The sequence below is a fragment of the Oratosquilla oratoria genome, chromosome 22 (genome assembly GCF_046742065.1).
Source record: "Oratosquilla oratoria isolate Oo_2021 chromosome 22, ASM4674206v1, whole genome shotgun sequence".
NCBI lineage: Eukaryota > Metazoa > Arthropoda > Malacostraca > Stomatopoda > Squillidae > Oratosquilla > Oratosquilla oratoria.
The window spans coordinates 19,737,407-19,758,465 of NC_134798.1; the positions used below are offsets into that span (position 1 = coordinate 19,737,407).

The 21,059-nt window shown below is 38.1% G+C and overlaps 1 protein-coding gene across 8 annotated transcripts in view; it reads left to right on the forward strand.

Moving 5' to 3' along the window:
• The window catches only part of fal (SAM and HD domain containing deoxynucleoside triphosphate triphosphohydrolase falten), a 152,787-nt gene that overhangs the window by 30,689 nt on the left and 101,039 nt on the right, over positions 1–21,059 (forward strand). For 3 of the 8 annotated variants that reach the window (XM_076205663.1, XM_076205662.1, XM_076205666.1), the window contains one exon: positions 20,925–20,999. The exons of the other annotated variants lie outside the window; for them this stretch is intronic. In XM_076205663.1, coding sequence (XP_076061778.1) covers positions 20,925–20,999 — 75 coding nt within the window. The remainder of the gene's footprint in view (positions 1–20,924; positions 21,000–21,059) is intronic. 8 annotated transcript variants of the gene reach the window in all.

Genomic DNA, 21,059 nt, shown 5'->3' on the forward strand with positions numbered 1-21,059 from the left:
ACATTATGAGTCATGTTTTTAATTTTAAATACATTTATGCAGCAATTTATGGCGTATCTTTTTTTAAATATCGGTTTCAAATTAGCTAAGTCACCCCTTTGCCGCGTGAATTCCGAGACAATTGAAAATTCTAGCGCTAATAGGAATCTACGAGCCTGACTGCGAAAGGTCCCATTGGGATGAGGTGATTAGTGAAGTTCAACAAGGAACAGTTCTGGCCCCAATAATATTTGCTTTATATATTGAGGATATGGATGAAGGAATTGAAAGTTATATGAGCTTCTTTGCAGATAATGCAAAAATGTTGAAATAAGTGAGTCGCTGCAGAGTGATCTCAATAAAGTATGGGAATGGAGTAGGAAGTGGGAGGTGGAATTCAACATTAAGAAGAGTAGTATAATGGAATTTGGAAGAAGCAAAAAAAGAATAATGGGATCATATACATTGGGAGAGGAAGAAATTAAAAAAGTGGAAAAACAGAAGGACCTTGGAGTCATTATTATAAATATGTCACCTGAGAAACATATAAACAAAAATTTTGGAGAGACTTATAACTTAATAAGATCAAAGTGGCATCTACATACCTGGATGAAGAAATAGTGAAGAAAATACTAGTCACTTTGATGAGACCAAAATTGGAGTATGCAGCGACGACATGGTCACCAAGTAGAAAAAAATGTATAACAAAACTTGAAAGAACACAGAGCAATTACAAAATTGGCACCAATGCTCTCAGAACTATCATATGAGGAGAGGCTGGCAAAACTTGAACTACAAACATTGGAGCAAAGAAGAGAGAGAGGAGACTTGATAACTATTTATAGAATCATGAAAGGTATGGAAATTATTGATAGAGAGGATCTAATAAAATGGGATGGTAGAGATACAAGAGGACATGGAAAGAAAATCAAGAAAGACAATTATAGAAGAGACTTGAAAAAGAACAGCTTTCCCCACAGGATGATAGATGTTTAGAACAAGTTAGATGAAAATGTGGTATGTGCAAAAATGATACACAAATTTAAAAACAGTCTAGATAAAACAAGATATGAAGACAGGATACCATGAGCATAACTCCCCTTCCCATAAAATACAACTAGGTAAATACACGAGGAAAATTGAGAGAATCTCGAGTGCAACTATGAAGATGGCCCCAACACTAAATTGTCATATGAAAACAGATTGTCAAAACTAGAATTACCAACTCGGTAACAAAGAAGAGAAAGAGGTCACTTGTTGACCATCTACAGAATCATGAGAGGTATAGAAGTCGTTGATAGAGGAAACTTACCAAATTGGGATACGAGAAACACAAGAGGACATGGAAAGAAGCTCAAAAAAGACAGTTAAAAAAGAGGCCTGAAATAGAACAGCTATCCCCACAGAGTGGTGGATGTAATGGAACATGCAAAAACAATACATGAATTTAAGAGCAAATTAGATATGGTGAGATACAGAGATGGGAGACCATGAGCGTAGCACCCGTAAGATATAACTAGGTAAATATGTACGCACATGCATTAACGAATACACGTGCGCATACACACACGCACATATACTCGCACATACACACGCATCCTTATGCACTCACATACAGATCCCACGCATCCATGCTTGCGCAAACACACATGCCTACGTATATACATTATTGAAATTAATTTTCCATTCTTGACTCCATGCGAAAATAGTGTCTAGATATTTTTGCAATAGTCTACTGTCCTCGTTTTTCACTCTTCACATTAATTTGGATCATCTGTGAACATGTTGGCACAACTTGTTCCTTCCAGCATGTCATTGATATAAATAAATATCATTGGTCCCCCTATATGATCCAGTTTCCACATAAGGTGGATATGATGTGCTTTATCAAAAACCTTCTCTCAGTCGATTATCACTGTCAGTGGGGGGGCTCACACACAGGTATGTATGTGTACTCTGTATATATTGAGAATTGGACGTGATAGAAAAGAAACAAGGCAACACCAACACGTGTTTTATTGAGGATTCAACACAGAGCACAACTAATCTATCTGAACACATACAATATATATCACCAGTGTGATATAGCTCTACTAACACTGTCTGCTAAAACATATGATAAAATAGGTAACACCGACTTCCTGCTCCTCTGGAGGAAGGCTGAAGTGTCCTCTCTTCCACGTATCCGACAGGCGGCGCGTCAATCTCCTTCTTGTGCTAGGTGGCGGCTACATCCTACTCCATGGTGGACGGGCTCTGCGCCTCTTCCTTGGTCTCCTGCTCCAGACAATCTCCTTCAGGCAAGCCCTGATGTGTCCTCTTCCTTGGTGGACGGGTGCTGCGCCTCTTCCTTGGTCTCCTGCTCCAGATAATCTCCTTCAGGCAAGCCCTGATATGTCCTCCTTGGTGGATGGGCGCTGCGCCTCTTCCTTGGTCTCCTGCTCCAGACAATCTCCTTCAGACGAGCCCTGATGTGTCCTCCTCCTTGATGGATGGGCGCTGCGCCTCTTCCTTGGTCTTCTGCTCCAGACAATCTCCTTCAGGTGAGCCCTGATGTGTCCTCTTCCTTGGTGGATGGGCGCTGCGCCTCTTCTTAGTCCTCCTCAGGACAGAGGTCCGTCTCCTGGGCGAACAAGTATCTTCAACTGCCCTCCCCTGTGCTGCTCGGGGGAGGGGGGGGGGTCTGTCTCCGGCGACAGACGCCGAATAAGTGTTCTTGTCCATCTCCATGCCCTTCCTCTGCACATCTGGGAGGGTGAGGGAGAGTGGGTGGGGGGCAATCTGCGCATGCGCACAGCAGTAGTGGTGACCGCGAATAGTTGGTAGCCCTGGGAGGCTAAGCATGACCTCACGCTACCACACATTCCTCCGGCCTGGGTCAGGTGCACCGCACTGGGCCGATGGCTAGCTTCGTCATGTGACCCACGTGACAATCACATAGTCCACCCATTCTTCCCTTTCTTGCAGTACATCAATCACTCTTGAGTATAAAAGCTTAAAAGGTGTGACACACATTACCTTCCAGATGTATAGCAAAACTGATTGTTTGTCAGAATGTTCATCTCTTCAAGATATTCAACCTATCAATCTTACACTTTCCTTTCCCATGATTTCATTGTTGTACTGATCAGTGATGTGCGTCTATTTTTCAGTGGTGTCTCTTTACTTCCACCTTTATGAATTGCTCCAACAACATTTACTGATATTTAGCTTCATTCCAAGCTCTTATCTTTGGGGTGGGGTGGTGTACCATCCATAAAGTATTGTCCTCTTGCTTGCCAAAGAATATGATGCATATATTGTCAACTACATCTCTGACAAGAGATTCTCTCTCTCTCTCTCTCTCAAATAACTTTGCGGTTCCATGATGATGACATGGTTTGATGTCACAAACTCCCCCCTATTGGAAGGTTGGGATGGTACCCCTCACAGAGGACTTTGTAGCGTGGAATTTAATAAACCATGCCCTTGGTTCAACTTCGCAAGTGGCAGGACTCGAACCACTTTGGGGAAAGATGTTCTTTTTCGGGTCTCTTCTATAACTGCCCTTTTTGAGCATCCTTTCATGCCCCCTTGTATTTCTCTTATCCCAGTTTACTAAGTCTTCTCTATCAAGGACTTCCATACCTCTCATAATTCTGTAGATGGTCAACAAGTCACCTCTTTCTCTTCGTTGTTCCAGAGTTGGCAATTCTAACTTTGACAATGTCTTCATATGACAGTTTAGAAAGTGTTGGGGCCATCTTCATGGTTGGCTTTTGGATTCTTTCAATTTTGCTTGTATTCTTTTTGGTACTGGGTGACCATAGTGTTGCTGTGTACTCCAATTGTGGCCTTATCAGTGTGACTAGTATTTCATTTACCATTTCTTTGTCCAGGTTTTTTACTTTTTCCAAATTTCATTATTCTGCATTTATTAATGTTGAAGTCCACCTCTCACTTATGACTCTTACCAAACCCTGTTCAGATCTCTCTGCAGTGAATCACAATCCGTTAAAGTACTCACTCTCTTTGACAGTTTTGTGTCATCTGCAAAGAAGCTCATGGAGCATTCCATACCCTCATCCATGTCATTCACATAAATAGCAAACATTATTGGACCCAGTACTGATCCCTGTGGAACTCCACTAATCACCTGTTCCCAAACCAAACTCTTATCTCTGAGCACTACTGTCATTTTTCTTCCATGCAAGAAATCCTCCATCCATTTCAGTGGCTTACCTTGTATCCCTCCAATGGTTTCCAGTTTTCTTAATAATTTTTTGTGGTACTTTGTCAAAAGATTTTTGTAAGTCTAGAAAAGCAGTCCATCTGTCCCTTTCCTGTATTATATCTATTAGTCTTAAGTAAAAACAGATCAAATATGTGGCACATGATCTTCCCTATCTAAATCCAAATTGTCTTGGATTTAGTATATTTTGTGTGTATATTTACCTAGTTGTATTATATGGGAAGGGGAGCTATGCTCGTAGCGACCCATATTTTTATCTCGCAACATCTAGTTTGCTTTTAAATTCTTGTATGGTGTTTGCACACACTCTTGTTTTGTTGAATTTGTTCCAGACATCCACCACTGTGTGTGGATTTTTTTTTTTTCCAGATCTCTTCTATAACTATCCTTTTTGAGTTTCTTTTCATGTCTCTTTGTTTTTCTTTTATCCCACTTAATAAGTCTTCTCTGTGAAGAACTTCCATGCCTTTCATGATTCTGTAAATGACCAATAAATTGCCTCTTTCTCTTCTTTGTTCCAGGGTTGGTACTTCTAGTTTAGACAGTCTTTGTATGTCAGTTTTGAAAGTTTTCGTGCCATCTTTGTCATTGCTCTTTGGATTCTTTCTATTTTCTTTTACATTCTTTTTTGTACTGGGTGTCCACAGTGTTGCAGTGTACTCCAATCTCGGTCTTATCAGTGTGACTATTTTTTTCTTTACCATTACCTCATCCAAGTAATTAAAAGCCACCTTTATTGATCTTAGTAAATTGTAGGTTTCTCCGACTATTTTGTTTATCTGCTTGTCTGGGGACATGTCTTTGGTGATAATTACTCCTAGGTCCTTTTTGGAACTTTCTTTACTTCCTTTGCACCGATTTTATATTGTCCTGATATTCTTTTTTTATTTTTTCCAAATTCCATTATACTACATTTCTTTATGTTGAAGTTCTCTTTCCACTTTTGAGTCCATTCCCAGACCTTGTCCAGGTCTCTCTGTAGGGATTCACAATCTTTTTCCATATTTTCTTTAGTAGTTTTGCATCGTCTGCAAATAAGTTCATGTAACATTCTACACCTTCATCCATGTCATTTACATATATAGTAAACATTAATGGAGCCAATACAGAACTCTGTGGGACTCCACTTCTCATTTCTTCCCAAGTAGAGTTTTATCTCTGAGCACCACTCATTTTTCTCCCATGTAAAAGGTCTTCCATCTATTTCAATAATTTTCTGTGTACACATGTTGTTTCGAGTTGTCTTAATAGCTTTTAATTAGTCTTTTTGTGTGGTACTTTATCAAATGCCTTTTGTAAGTCCAGGGAAGCACAGTCTGCCCATCCACCCCTTGCATTATATCTATTGACCTTGAATAGAAACAAATCAAATTTGTGGACCAATTTTCCCTGTCTAAAACTGAATTGTTTCCGATTTAGTATACTGTTCTCCAGATAATTAGTCCATCTACCTTTGGTGACTTTTACACAAATTTTAGCTATTGTATTTGTAAGGGAGACTGGTCTATAGTTTGTTGGGTCTTCTTTGTCTCCCCCCCCTTTATGTATTGGCATTTTTCCAGTCTTGCAGTACCTCTCCTTCTTAGAGTGAGCAATCTGTTATCTTATATATTTTGTCCATTAGTTCTGACATCAAGATTCATTATTTGGTCCCATATTTCTGTGTCACAATTATTTCATTCATTGGGGGGATCTTTCTCCCCTTCATCCCAATTGTGTATATTTTCTTTTGTGTGTGTACTTACCTAGTTGTATTATATGGGAAGGGATGCTCATAGTGACCCATCTTCGTATCTCAGCATCTAGTTTGTTCTTAAATTCTTGTATGATTTTTGCACACACTATTTTTCATCCAATTTGTTCCAGACATCCACCACTCTGTGTGGGATTTATTATTATTATTATTTTATTTTATTTTTCCAGATCTCTTCCATAACTATCCTTTTTGAGTTTCTTTACATATCTTCTTGTTTTTCTTTTTTATCCTACTTTAATAAGTCTTCTCTGTCAAAGACTTCCATGCCTTTCATGATTCTGTAAATAGCCAGTAGATCTCATTCTCTTCTTTGTACCATGGTAGGTAGTTTCAGTTTGGACAATCTTTGTTCATATGTCAATTTTGAAAGTGTTGGTGCCATCTTTGTCATTGCTCTTTGGATTCTTTCTAATTTCTTTATATTCTTTTTTGTGCTGGGTGTCCATAGTGTTGCAGCGTACTCCAATCTTGGTCTTATCAGTGTGACTAATATTTTTTTACCATTACTTCATCCAAGTAATTAAAAGCCACCTTTATTGATCTTAGTAAATTGTAGGTTTCCAAACTCCATTATGCCATATTTCTTGATGTTAAAGTTCACTTCCCACTTTTGACTCCATTCCCAGACTTTGTCCAGGTCTCTCTGTAGTGATTCACAGTCTTTTTCTGTAAAGTGAGTCCTCCTTATACGGTAATTCTTTATCCAGTAAATTTACAGTTACAGTATTTGGTAATTACTACCCTCGATTCTATTTATGGTAAGAAAAATTCACAGGTACGGTATCTGCAAGATATTTTGAAGAGGAAAGATCAGGGAGAAGGTACATCTGGCATATCCTATTATTACATGTTATAATGGGTTCGGTATACGGTAATTTCAATTTGCGGTAAGGTTTTCAGGAATGCATATGTACCGTATGATGAGGACTTACTGCACTTTCTTTAATAGTTTTGCATCATCTGCAAAGAAGTTAATGTAACATTCCACATCTTCATCCGTGTCATTTATATATATAGCAGACATTATTGGAGCTAATACAGAACCTTGCGGGACTCCACTTATCATTTCTTCCCAGGTCGAGTGTTATCTCTAAGTACCACCCTCATTTTTCTCCCATTCAAGAAATCTACCATTAATTTCAATAAATTTTCTTGTACCCCTCCTGTTATTTCGAGTTTTTTTAATAGCTTTTTGTGTGGTACTTTAGCAAATGCCTTTTGTAAATCCAAGAAAACACAATCTGCCCATCCGTCCCTTTCTTGCATTATATCTATTAACCTTGAATAAAAACAAGTCAAGTTTGTGGCACATGATCTTCCTTGTCCAAAGCCATATTGTTTTGGATTCAGTACCGGTATATTGTTTTCTTCCAGATGTTTAGTTCATCTATTTTTGATAACTTTTTCACATATTTTAGCTATTGTGCTTGTGAGGGAGACTGGTCTGTTGGGTCTTCTTTATCTCTCCCTTTATATATTGGTACAATATTTGCATTTTTCCAATCTTGTGGTACCATTCCTTCTTTGACTGAGCAATCTATTATCTTGTATATTTTGTCCGTTTGTCAGGGGTAAAAGTTACCCCTTTAAAATTTTGGAAATACTTAGAAATTGATTCATCATCCAGCTCTAATATTTTTAATTTACTATTGTAATGATTAGAATTAATTATAAAGAAATCCATAAAAGGAACTGGATTCGTTAACAAACATGTTAAAAAAGAAATGTTACTACGTTAACATTAAGTCCTAATCTCGCTATCGGACACGGAGGGTAAAGAATGGGCTCATTGTTTTGAACTAGTCTATCTACGTGGCATATTAGAGAAGCCACGAAAGCTCTTCAAGACAGCCGACCCAGGCTGCTAAATCATAATCTGAAATAATCCCTTCATGAAGGAAACCAGTCCTGGAGTAAAATGTACTATTGAAAGGGAACACAAGTTTGCAACCCCCCCCCCTCCCTGGTTTGGGAAGTTTATGGAAGTTCTGGAAGAATAAATACAGAGAAAAGATCGAGTTTCCTTTCAATCAAGAATGGAAAAGTGGACTACGACCCACTTACCCAATCCCCATGCCCTACCAGACGACTAATCTGCAGTCCAGTACCAACCCTCATCCTTCGGTTTGTGTATCATTGACACAAGGAGCAGCGGAAAAATGATCGCTTACCCGGAGAGAGCGTTGCAATCTCTATCAACTGAATCAGTGTTGATCGGAAGCTATGGTATTTTGAAGTATTGATATGTCTGTCGCGTTTCGCCGCGACACGTTAGTTCATCTATACATTCTTTTAGTATCCAATTTGCAATTCCATCCAGACCATGTGATTTTATGACATCAAGGTTTATTATTTGGTCCCTTATTTACAATTTACTCCCTGCGTTGCATTCAGAAATCCCCCCCAGTCCCTTAGCAAAATAAACGTGACCAAGCTCCAACAGCCAAACACAAACAGCTCCAACACCTGCTCAACCACTCCAAAACCCACTCAGGATTACATCCCATCTGGGGTATTGGCTGTATGTTATTGTAACAAAGTAGCATGCAGTTGATACTTTAGAGTCTATATGGGGAGCCCCCATGGACCAGAGTCACACATCAATTTGTCTGTGATGGAGGAAAACTCTGTTCATAGAGAAATGATGACACTTTATACTATGACTATCCCTCCGTTATGCTGTCCCCCAACCCCTTGTTACTGTCCTCTACCATTCCTTTGAATGTTCATTTCCTTTTTTCGCGACCCTATGGTGGGGGAAGAGAATGCTACCACCAAGTCTTTCCATTTGAGTCATAAAAGGTGACAAAAAATGGGACGGGGGATGGGATTAGGAGTCCTACTACCTGTAGCCCCAAAAGGGGACATTCCTAAAAAAAGAAGTAAAGGCATAAGAGGGTCTGGGAGTTTTCCAACCAGTACCCTAAGGTTTGGGTCTTTTAATGTGCGTGGATGTGGTACAGATGAGAGGAAAAGGGAAGAGATAGGCATTATGTTTGCGAGAAGAAAGATGGATTTGCTGGCTTTGAGTGAAACTAAAATGAAAGGAAAGGGCAACTGTGAGTTTGGGAGTGTAGCTGGGAGGTACTCAGGAGTGAAGAGGGGATGAGGGAGAGAAGGGGTGGCTATACTAGTAAGTGAAGAGATAAGTACGCGGGTAGTGGAGTGGAAGGAGGTTTCATCAAGGTTGATGTGGATGAAGGTGAAGCTGGGAAGGGAGATGTGGGTTTTTGTAAGTGCGTATGGACCTGGTAGTGAGAAGAGTATAGAGGAAAGGGAGGCTTTTGGCTAGATTTAAATTAGTGCATAGAGGGATTAGGGAGAATTGTCAATGTAGTTGTATTAAGAGACCTTAATGCTAGGGTAGGAAATGAACCAATAGACAGAGTGATTGGGAAGTATGGAGTTCCAGGAAAAATCGTAGTGAAGAATTGATGGTGGAGATATGTCTTGAAAAAGAGTTGATGATAGCAAATACAGTGTTTCTGAAGAAAGTCAAGCATAAGTACACATGGGAGAGGGTGGTGGATGGAAGGGTGGCAGATAGAGCATTAATGGGCTATGTAGTGGTGACCAGGAGTATGGTAGGAAGAGTTAGGATGTACATGTTCTAAGGGGAGAGAGTGGGGGAATATCAGATAATTTTCTGGTGGAAGGTAAATTGAAAGTGAAGAAAGAGGAAAAGGGCAGAAGGTAGGGAGGTACTTAGAGTGAACTGCTTAAATGAGAGAAAAAAGGAGAATGAGTATAAGAAGCTGAAAGAGGAGTGGGAGGGAGTAAAGGATAGAGTAGAACTAGGAGTGGAGGAGGAATGGGGATGGTTCAAGGAGGGAGTCATAAGGTGTGCAAAGATGATGTGTGGAACAAGGAGGGCGGGAGGAAATAGAAAGAAGGGTAGTGAGTGTTGGGATGAGGAAGCAAAGAAAGGTGTAGAAGAGAAGAAGCAGGCATTCATATATTGGCTACAGATTAGGATGAGGGGATCATATGAGAGGTACAAAGTAGAAAGGAAGTTAAGCATAAGATAAAGGAAGCAAAAAGGAGAGCAGATGTGAAATGGGGTAAGAATATGACAGAAAATTTTGAAAGGAATAAAAAGATGTTTTGGAAGGAAATTAAAAGAGAAAGAGGAGGCGAATCAAGTATAGAAGAAAAGATAAAAAGTGCAGATGTAGAGATGATAATAGAAGAGAAGGCAGTGAGAGGAAGGTGTGCAGAGTATTTTAGGGAGTTGCTAATTGTGAAGGAGGATAGGGAGGGAAAGATAGTTGCAGTGGGAAGCACTGAGAAAATGAGTGATGAGTGAGGAAAAAGGAGGAGAAATAGGGAAAGATGAAGTGAAAGCAGCTGTTAAGATGATGAGAGCAGGTAAGGCACCTGGTCTGGATGGATGCCATGCAGAATGTCTGAAGAAAGGAGGTACATTTATGGTGGACTGGCTGGTGAGGTTATTTAATGTTTGTTTAAGAGAGGGTAGAGTGCCGGAAGACTGGAGGAGTGCCTGTATCGTTCTGCTTTACAAGTGAAAGGGGGACAAGTGTGAGTGTAGTAGTTTCAGAGGGATCAGCTTGTTGAGTGTAGTTGGGAAGGCTTATGGGAGGATCTTGATTGAGAGGATTAGGAGAGGAAGAGAGGGAGTAATTGGTGAGGAACAGTGTGGTTTTAGGACAGGTAGGGGATGTGTAGATCAGATTTTTGTGGTAAGACAGATATGTAAGAAAGCTATAGGAAAAGGTAAGGATGTTTTTTGGGCTTTTATTGATCTGGAAAAGGCTTATGACAGGGTAGACAGGAAGGCACTGTGGGAGGTACTGCAGATAAATGGGATAGGAGGAAAACTGTTAAGAGCAGTCGAGTTTTTACGAGAGTAGTAGAGCTTGTGTTAGGATTAGAAATGGAGAGAGTGAATGGTTTGAGGTAAAGGTGGGGCTTCGTTATGGATGTGTTATGTCACCCTGGCTGTTCAATCTTTACATGGATGGGGTGGTGCGAGATGTGAATGCAAAGGTAGTGGGTCAGGGGCTGGAGATGGTTAAAGAAAATGGAGAAAAGTGGGAGGTGAGCCAGTTGTTGTTTGCTGACGACACTGCGCTTGTAGCAGGATCAGAAGAGGGATTGAGGAAGTTAGTGACAGAGTTTGAGAAGGTGTGTGAAAGAAGGAAGCTGAAGATAAATGTGGGCAAAAGTAAGGTGATGAGATGTACAAGGGGAGAGAGTGACAGCAGGCTGGAAGTGAGCATAAAGGGTGAAAGACTGGAGGAAGTGGATAGTTTCAGATACTTGGGTGCGATTGTGACAGGAAAGGGAGGAGTGGGGGTGGAGGTAGAATGTAGATTGAAAGAAGTGAGTAAATGCCTTGGTGGATTGAAAAGTGTAATGAGAAATAGACATCTGGGAATGGATGCTAAGAGGAGGTTATATGAAGGAGTGATTGTGCCAACAGCAATGTATGGGGCAGAAACATGGAACATGAGAGAGGAAGAGAGAAGGAGTTTGAATGTGTTTGAGATGAAATGTCTGAGAAGTATGATAGGGGTTACTAGGCTAGATAGAGTGAGAAATGAGGAGGTGAGGAGGAGAACAGGGGTGGAAAGGGAGCTGAGAGATAGGGTTGATGAAAGAATATTAGGATGGTTTGGACACATGGAAAGAATGAGTGAAGAAAGATTAGTAAAAGAAGTGTGGAAGGTAGAGGTAGAGGGAGTGAATATGAGGGGGCATCCTAGGATGAGATGGATGAATGGGGTGAAAGGGGCATTACAAAAGAGAGGAATGTCTGTTGAGGAAGGACGGGAGAGAACAGAAGATAGGGGTGAATGGAGAGGGGTTGTGTATAGATGATGCTGTGATGCATGAGGTGGAGTGGGTAGGGGATGGGGGGTGAGGAAGTATGTATGAGAAAAAAATTTGACGCAGTCCGAAGGGATTTCTCCCCGACTTCTCCTTTTCTGCATGGGAGGACGGAGAGGGGGTGTCGCCAAATTTATGAAGCGGCCTTGCTGTGGATGTGCTGTGTCTTGTGACACTGCTTCTGACCCAGGGCAGTGGACAGGATGCAGGGATGACCCGTCATCCAGGAGGTGCCAAGATAAGAGGGAGGGAGGAAGGTGGAGGGGAGTGGAATATATAGGAAATGGAATGGCTGGGAGTTGTTTTTATGCCTTTTTCTTTTTGGCTACCCCCCATGTAGGGGGAAAAAAGCCTTTGGTATATGTATGTATGTATTTCTTTCTGTGTCACAATTATTTCTTTCAATGGGGGATATCTTTCTCCCTTTCCTTCATCCCAATTTTGTGTATTTTCCATTGTGAATACAGATTTGAAATGTTCATAATTTCAGCCATTTCTACATCTATACTGTATATTCCTCATTTCCTTGCCACAGTTTCACTGTTTCCTATTTATTCTTTAATTTACCATTTACATATCTGTAGAATGATTTAGGTTGATCCTTACATTTGTCTGTTATGTCTTTTTCATAGTTTATTATTTCTTCCCAGCATATTTTTACATATTCATTTCTTGGTTTGATACATATTTGTGACCATTTTTTTTTTTTTTTCATCTTTTCCAAGCTTTGTCTCTTCTTTCTTTTGCCTCACTACATTTTTTGTTGTACCAGCCTTTAATGCACACCTTTTCCTGTTTTTGTTTTGGTACATATTTATCTATTCCCTCATTATAGATTTCTTTTAATATCATCCATTTCTCTCCCATCTTTGTTTCTTCATTAAAGAAATTTTCTCACTTCACTTTTTTAAATAATTTTTGGAGTTTCTCAAAATCCATTTTGATGTACATTAATCTTCACTTTCTGTGTTTCTCATTTATTCCAAATAAATTTCCTATTTTAGTTCAAACTCTATTAGTATGTGGTCACTCTTCCCAGTTGGTGTCTTGCATTCCATTTTATCCACAATTTCATGTTCTGATGTAAATATTAAGTCTAGTCTCCATGGTACTTCATTATTTCTATATCCGGTAGTTTCTTTTACCCATTGAGTCATTGTGTATTCAGTGGTCATGTCCAGTAGTATATTTTCCCAAAGGTTCTCTCCACCTTTCACTGTCATCTCCCAACATATTTCTTTAGAGTTAAAGTCGCCCATAATTACTAAGTTTCCTCTCAGTGTTTCATTTAATATATGTTTTGTGCCTTCTAACATTTTAGAATGGTCACACTTTGTCCAAGAATATGTTTTTGGGGGCACATATATCACTACAAATTTTCTACTTTTCATGTCGCTGTCTTCAACATATTATAATCAATTCCACATTATTTCCTTCTGTTATCTTTGTCACATTTAAGTCTTTCTTAGTTAAAAACATGACTCCACCCTGTTTCTCCTCTCTATTTTTTATCCAATGATTATATAAACCTTGTCCCACAGTATTTGGTATTAGTGGACCTTTTAATTTTGTCTCCACAGTTCCCATCATATCCAGTTTTTCTTCTGCCAGATAGTCATTTAATTCATTTAGTCCTGAAATCATGCCATCTATGTTGGTGTACATTATTATTATTATTTTCCTTTTTCCTCCTTTTTTACCATTTTTTCAGCCTCAGGTCCAGTACTTTCTAAAGAAACTCATTCTTTTTGGTCTGTTTTCTCTCTTTGTTTTCCATTTCCTTCATTTCGTAGTCTTTTCCCGCTCATTTTCCTTGTCACTCATTTTTTTTTTTTTTTTTATCCATATTTGTAATTTTCGCTTTTTGCCAACTTTGCTGTTTTATTCATACTTATGCTATCATTTGAGACCTTAGTTTAATTTTTAGTGGTCTATTTTTTCTTTAGAGACCCATTCTATGCACTTCCTCTATTTCCTTTACCATTCCTTGCCCATCCTCTTGTACCGGTATCTCTTTCAGAATTTCTTTTACTATTTCTTTCTCTTTTTCTCTCAAGTATCTAGCTACATTGTGTTTTTCTTTAATACCATAAACTATTATACATTCTTTTTTATCAGCTGTGTCTCTGACCAAATTTTCTTTCTCTTTAATTACTTAAATGACCGTTTCTCTTGCATTTTATTCCACTTGTACAATTTCTTTAAAAGTTATTATTATTTTTTTTTTTCTTGTTCCACTTTCCATTGATTTTTTTTATTTCTTGGAGCTCTGTCTCTTTTATGGTTTCTCTAACTTTCTTGGTCACCCCTTGTATCTGTTCTTTTCTTTTTTCAAAGCCTCATTTTTGCTTGTATTTTCATTTTTCATTCTTTCATTTTCACTTTTGACTATGTTTAATTCCTTTTTGTTAGATCATTAAGGGGGTACGCGACACCTGGGGGGGTGAATTTGGTCAAGATATAGCATTTTTCAAAACTGTGTTCAAAATGTTCGTATACCACTTAGAAATAAATCCCGACAAATAATTTTCCAGCCGCGCGCAATTTAAAGGTCCTGGGTGAGGTTTAAAGGGACAGCTTTAAAGGCGCAACCCACACTAGAGGGAGGCGTGCCACTTAGGACCTTCAGGCGCAGCGAATAACGTTGAAATTTGATTGAATTTACACTCGCCCAGTGTATCAACGGCCAATACAATTGTGGAGGGGAAGGGAGGAAGGTGGAGGGAGAATATTTCGCCAACTTTGTGCGAAACTAAGCGTTAGTTCCCGGCTAGCTCTGAAAAGGGAAATACGCATGTCTCATGAGCTCTCATTGCAATCTATTACTTTAGCTAGTACATATTACTCTTTAGTACAGTCATCATGGGTAGCAAAAAGAACAAAAGAACATCACAATGACAAAAAACAGCAGTTAAAGATGGCAAGCAGTCAAAGACGACTAAAGATCTCACCACCTCTCACTCCACCACCGCCCTCACCTGCACCTCTGTGACGGTGACAGAGGTAAAGGACAACATTAGACTAAACAATTCAAAGAGGAAGATTAAATCCAAAGAAGAAAGCAAGAGGAAAAAGATCAAGGCTATACAGGAAGAAGAAAGAAGAAGGGACATCATATGATGCTGGAGGGGGTGCCCTACCAACATAGATTGGCGAGGGGAATCTGATGAGGAAAGAGAAGGCACCCACTACTGGAAAATAAACCTCTTTCCAATGATTTAGATACCCTGAAGACCCCCAGCAGAGAGGTTTCATATGAAGAAACCGCCAAAGGTGCAAAAAAGCAAATTATATGATGTTGTCGTCTGTGCGTCATCACTACTGTGACATACTTATACTTTAGTTTTTCAGTATTTAAAGTACTTATAATTAAAATATGTTGATAATTTTTACTGTACTTATTATATAATAAGAATTAAGCCATGAAAAAATCAGTCAAATTGGTGAAACTATAAGCAAGTTACAGATATATTCATATTTCAAGTTGCCATATCTCCGTTCGATATTTTTCTACTTTTTTTTTAATCATAAAAAATCTAATATACATCAGATTTAGATGAAACTTACAGGGAATATTACTTTTAGTAACTGCTAGGGCCGATCGTTTGAATATTTTGAATAGGATGAAAGAGTTCGGAGTAATAATGGAAACGAGCAAAAAAATTGTATTTTTCACAATTTTTGCCAGACATTAAAATTGAAATGCCTGTATGCAAAAGTATAAAGGAAATTGTTCAATTACTCAATGACCGGCCCTAGGTGTGCCTACTGACTAATCATAGCCAAAATATAAAACAAATTGGTCCACGTATTATGGTGCTGTGCACTTTTAAATGTTGCTACTGGTATACGTACATGTGTACATGTGTACATACATCATTCTGCTTCACCTAAAATGTAGGCAATATGGATACCTATTTACCTGAGAAGTTTCAGCTCTTTACTCTAAATATTTTAGAAAATGACCTCCAGGTGTCGCGTACCCCCTTAAGCTCCCTGTTTGTTTCAACATTTCTTCTTTTCAGCTCAATCATTTCTTTACACATTGCCCTGTATTCAGCTTTTAGATCTATAATTTTATTTTATTAGTTCTGAAATTTGAATTCTTAGAATATTTTTATACCTTGTTTCTCTTTCCAAATCTGTACCTCTATCTAGTATTCCATTTTCTTTTGCAAACCCTGAAAATGCTACACTTTCATACCTTCGATTCATCTTCGGCATTTCCATGTTGCAACTCTTTTTTTAGGATGACACCTAATGGCGATTCAATCCTGTCTTATCTTCATTGGTTCACTATATTTTTGTCTATCTTCATCATCCTCCATTTTATATTTTTAAACAGTAAGTGATATTAATATATCGTTGGTTCATTATATTTTTGTCTATCTTCATCCTCCATTTTATGTTTTTAAACAGTAAGTGAAATTAATATATCATTTCGGTCACTCAATAAGCAAAGCTACCTTCCCATATGACACCAACTAGGTATTTCCTCCAAACTTATAAAAAAAGCGCTGTACTCCAGAACTCGTTCTAGACGGTGGTTCGTTGGTGTGTATTACCTAGTTGTATCTTACGGGAAAGGGGAGGTAAGCTTGTGGTATCCTGTCTTTGTATCTCTCCATATCCAGTTTGCTCTTATATTCTTGTATTGTTTTTGCACACACTTTTTTCATCCAATGTGTTCCATACATCCACCACTCTGTGGGGAAAGCTGTTCTTTTTCAGGTCCCTTCTATAATTGTCCTTTTTAAGCTTCTTTCCATGTCCTCTTGTGTTTCTTTTATCCCAATTTAGTAAGTCTTCTCTGTCAAGGACTTCCATGCCCTTCATAATTCTATAGATGGTCAACAAGTCACCTCTTTCTCTCCTCTGTTCCAGAGTCAGCAACTCCAATTTCAATAGTCTTTCTTTATGTATTTATCTAGTTGTATTTTATGGGACGAGAGCTATGCTCGTAGTGGCCCATTTTCGTATCTCTCCGCATCCAGTTTGTTCTTAAAATCTTGTATAGTTTTGGCACTCACTGTTTCCCCGTTTAGTTTGTTCCAGACATCAATCACTCTGTGTGGGAAGCTATTCTTTTTCAAATCTCTTCTGTAACTGTCCTTCTTTAGCTTCTTCTCGTGTCCTCTTGTTTCTCCTCTGTTCCATTTTAATAAGTCGTCTCTATCAAGAAATTCCATCCCTTTCGTAATTCTGTAAATGGTCAGCAAATCACCTCTTTCTCTTTGTTCCAGTGTATATAGTTGTAATTTATCCAATATTTGTTTATATATCAAATTTGAGAGGGTAGGGACCATTTTTGTCGCTGTTCTTTTATTTATTTATTTTTTTTTTGCTAGGTGCCCATACTGTCGCAACTTACTCCAATTTAGGTCTTATCAGTGCAACCACTATTTTCTTCACCATTTCTTTATCCATGTAGTCAAAGGCCACTTTCATTGATCTTAATAAATTAAAAGTCTTCAACTAATTTATTGACATGTTTATCAGGTGTCAAGTCACTCCCAGGTCCCTTTCTGAGTCAACTTTTTTGACTTCCTTGGTACCAATTTTATATTGACCCAGTATTCTATTTTTGCTTCTTCCAAATTCCATTATACTACATTTCTTAAGGGACTGTGGGAAGTGCTTATAGGTGAACGTGTCATAAAAGTTGTTCAATTTCTTTGGTGAACTTATGTATACTTACTCTATCGGAAAGAGTATTATTGCATACTAAATTGTTTTAGTAACATGTATATATTACGTGTAGTTAATTTTTTCTTTCTTTTTTTATGATAGTATCTGTAATCATTGAAGTATCCATAGGCATAGGTAATCAGCCTACTATGTAGGAAATGAAAGATTAGAGTCTTGGGAACAACTTCATTAAGTTAGATTTTTTCCTACTCTCTTTTATTTTTTTTTATGATTTTTTTTATTTTGAATAGTAGAAACTTCAGTGAAAATCTGCTATGATAAATTAAACAAAAAAATTAAGTTACAGTTTCCTTTGTTTTTTTCTAATCAAATTAAAGAATTACTCTTTCTCTTTACAAATTCGAAAGAATGAATGAAATCGGACAAAAAGAAACAGATATGGCTATTTAAATATAAAAAACAAACTATTCAGGAGAGGCATTTAAAGAATAAAGGAGCGCACCGGCATTTAAAATCCTCTGGCCGCGTACTCACTCGTGACATTGTCTATTTTATTACGTTTCCGATTAAAACTTTAAACAAAACTGAACTGGCTATCGAAAATTTTATTTCATTTCAATATACAGAATGTTTTTTCAAGCCATGGGGTTGCCAGATGTCGCCAATAATTTATCTATTTCATTTTATATATAAGAATAGAAACGGAATTGAGCTGTAATATTTGGTCGAAGTGTTACAGTCATCATAGAGAATCTTTTGAATACCTGTTGGTAGAAAACAAAGATAATACGATTGCATGCATGACTGGTAGGCTAACAGATACGCGACAGGGCGACATCCTTTCTCCTTTAGCTTTGAAGAGATACTGAGATCCTTGTGGTGATTGACGATTAGTGTTGGGCAAGTTGCCAGATATCTCCATTAATATTAATTGTAGTAAATAAAACAGAACTGGCTACCAAAATTTGGACTTTATTTCAATATACAGAATGTTTTTTCATGCAATGGGGTTGCCAGAGGTCGCCAAAAATTTATCTATTTTATTTTGTATATAAGAAGAGAAACAGAATTGAGCTGTAATATTTGGTCAAAGTGTTACCACCATCATAGAGAATCTTTTGAAATGTTTACCTAAAATTCATTAATTTTCCAGAATTTTTCATGTTTTCGCACCCCACAGCCCCTTAATGTTAAAGTTTATTTTACACCTCTGACTCCATTCCCATATTTTATCTAGGTCTTCTTGTAGTAATATGCAGCCTTCTTCTATGTTTACTCTCTTGAGTAATTTGGCATCATCAGCAAAGAAGTTCATGTAACACTTCACTCCCTCATCCATATCAATTATATATATGGCAAACATTAAAGGAGCCAATACAGAGCCTTGCGGGAAGGGGAGATACACTCATGGTGTCCCATCTCTGTATCTCAGTGTCTAGTTTGTTCTTCAATTTGTGTATGGTTTTTGCACACACTATTGTTTCATCCAGTTTGTTCCATACATCCATCACTCTGTGTGGAAAGCTGTTCTTTTTCAGGTCTCTTTTATAACTGTCCTTTTTGAGCTTCCTTTCATGTCCTCTTGTATTTCTCTTATCCCAATTTAGTAAGTCTTCTATATCAAGGACTTCCATGTCTCTCGTGATTCTATAGATGGTCAACAAGACACCTCTTTCTCTTCTTTGTTCCATAGTCTGTATTTCCAGTTTTGACAATCCTTATGTGACGGTTTTAAAAGTGTTGGGGCCATCTTCCTAGTTGCTCTTTGGATTCTTTCAGTTTTCCTTGTATTCTTTTTAGTACTGGGTGACTCCAGTCTTGGCCTTATCAGTGTGACTAGTATTTTCTTCACCAATTCTTTGTCCAAGTAAATGAAAGCCACCTTTATTGATCTTAGCAAGTTGTAGGTTTCTAAGAATTTAGTTTATTTGTTTATCAGGGGACATGTCCTGTGTGATAATTACTCCCAGGTCTTTTTCAAATCCCACTTTCTTTACTTCCTTTGTACATATTTTATATTGTTCTGATATTCTTTTTTTTATTCCCCAAATTCCATTATGCTACATTTCTTAATGTTGAAGTCCACTTCCCACTTCTGACTCCATTCCCAAACCCTGTTCAGATCTCTCTGCAGTGACTCACAATCTGTTTCAGTACTCACTTTCCTCAGCAATTTTGTGTCATCTACAAAGAAGCTCATGTAACAATCCACACCCTCATCCATGCCATTTAGATAGCAAACATTATTGGAGCCAATACTGATCCCTGTGGAACTCCTCCAATCACCTGTTCCCAAGTAGAACTTTCATCTCTGAGCACTGTCATTTTTCTTCCCTACAAGAAATCCTCCATCCATTTAAGTAGTTTCCAATTTTCTTAATAGTTTTTTGTATGGTACTTTATCAAAAGATTTTTGTAAGTCTAGGAAGGTACAGTCAGCCCATCCGTACCTTTCCTGTATTATATCTAGTAATCTTGAGTAGAGACATATAAGATTTGTGGCACATGACCTTCCCTGTCTAAATCTGCATTGTCTTGGATTTAGTATATTGTTCACCAGATTCTTTGTCCATCTATTTTTGATAACTTTTTCACAAATTTTGGCTACTATACTTGTAAAGGAGACTAGTCTGTAATTTGTTGGGTTTTCCTTGTTTCCTCCTTTATATATTGGTATGATATTGGTATTTTTCCTTCTTTGAGTGAGTAACTTATTACATTATATATTTTGTCTATTAGTTCTTTACATTCTTTTAGTGTCCAGTTTGCAATTCCATCTGGGCCGTACGATTTCCTGACATCAAGGATCATTATTTGGTCCATTATTTCCTTTCTTGTTACTATTACTTCCCTCATGGGGATCTCACTTCACTCTCTTCATCCTAATGCTGTATATTTTCTCAAGTGAACACAGACTTGAAGTGTTTGCTCATGACCTCAGCCATTTCTCTATAATCTGTATATTCTCTATTCCCTTAGGATAATTTCACTATTTCCTGTGTGTTTTTTAGTTTACTTTTCACATATCTATAGGATAGATTTGGTTGATCCCTACATATTTCTATTATGTCATTTTCATAGTTTCTTTTTTCCTCCCTGTATACTTTTACATATTAATTCCTTTGATATATATTTGCCACTTTCCAGGTTTTTTACGTTTTTTCCACCTTTTCCAAGCTTTATCTGTGTGTGTGTGTATAGACACACCTTACTCTTCTCTGCTTGGGTAGAATTGAAATAATTAAATTTTCAATATGAGCCTAACATGGTAAAAAAAAATTAGGGTTCATAATATGAATTTCAGTATTTCTTGAGTATATGACTCATATACATGAGTTACAAGGTTGGTAATGTTAGGGGGCTGAATTAGTGTAACATGACTAGGATTGGGGAATTGTCGCTAGACTGAGATCATTAGCCCACTGATTGTCATTAACAACATTAAGTGTGCATGTGCAGACTGGTGAAGCAGCTGGGAGCAACCAGCTTCGTGTATCCTAGTGCAGGTAGTCACCGCTTCGAACATTCACTTGGGTGAGTCCCTTCTTTTGGTGTGATTGACCCAAGGAAGAAGTCAAGAGTGTATCGACTGGG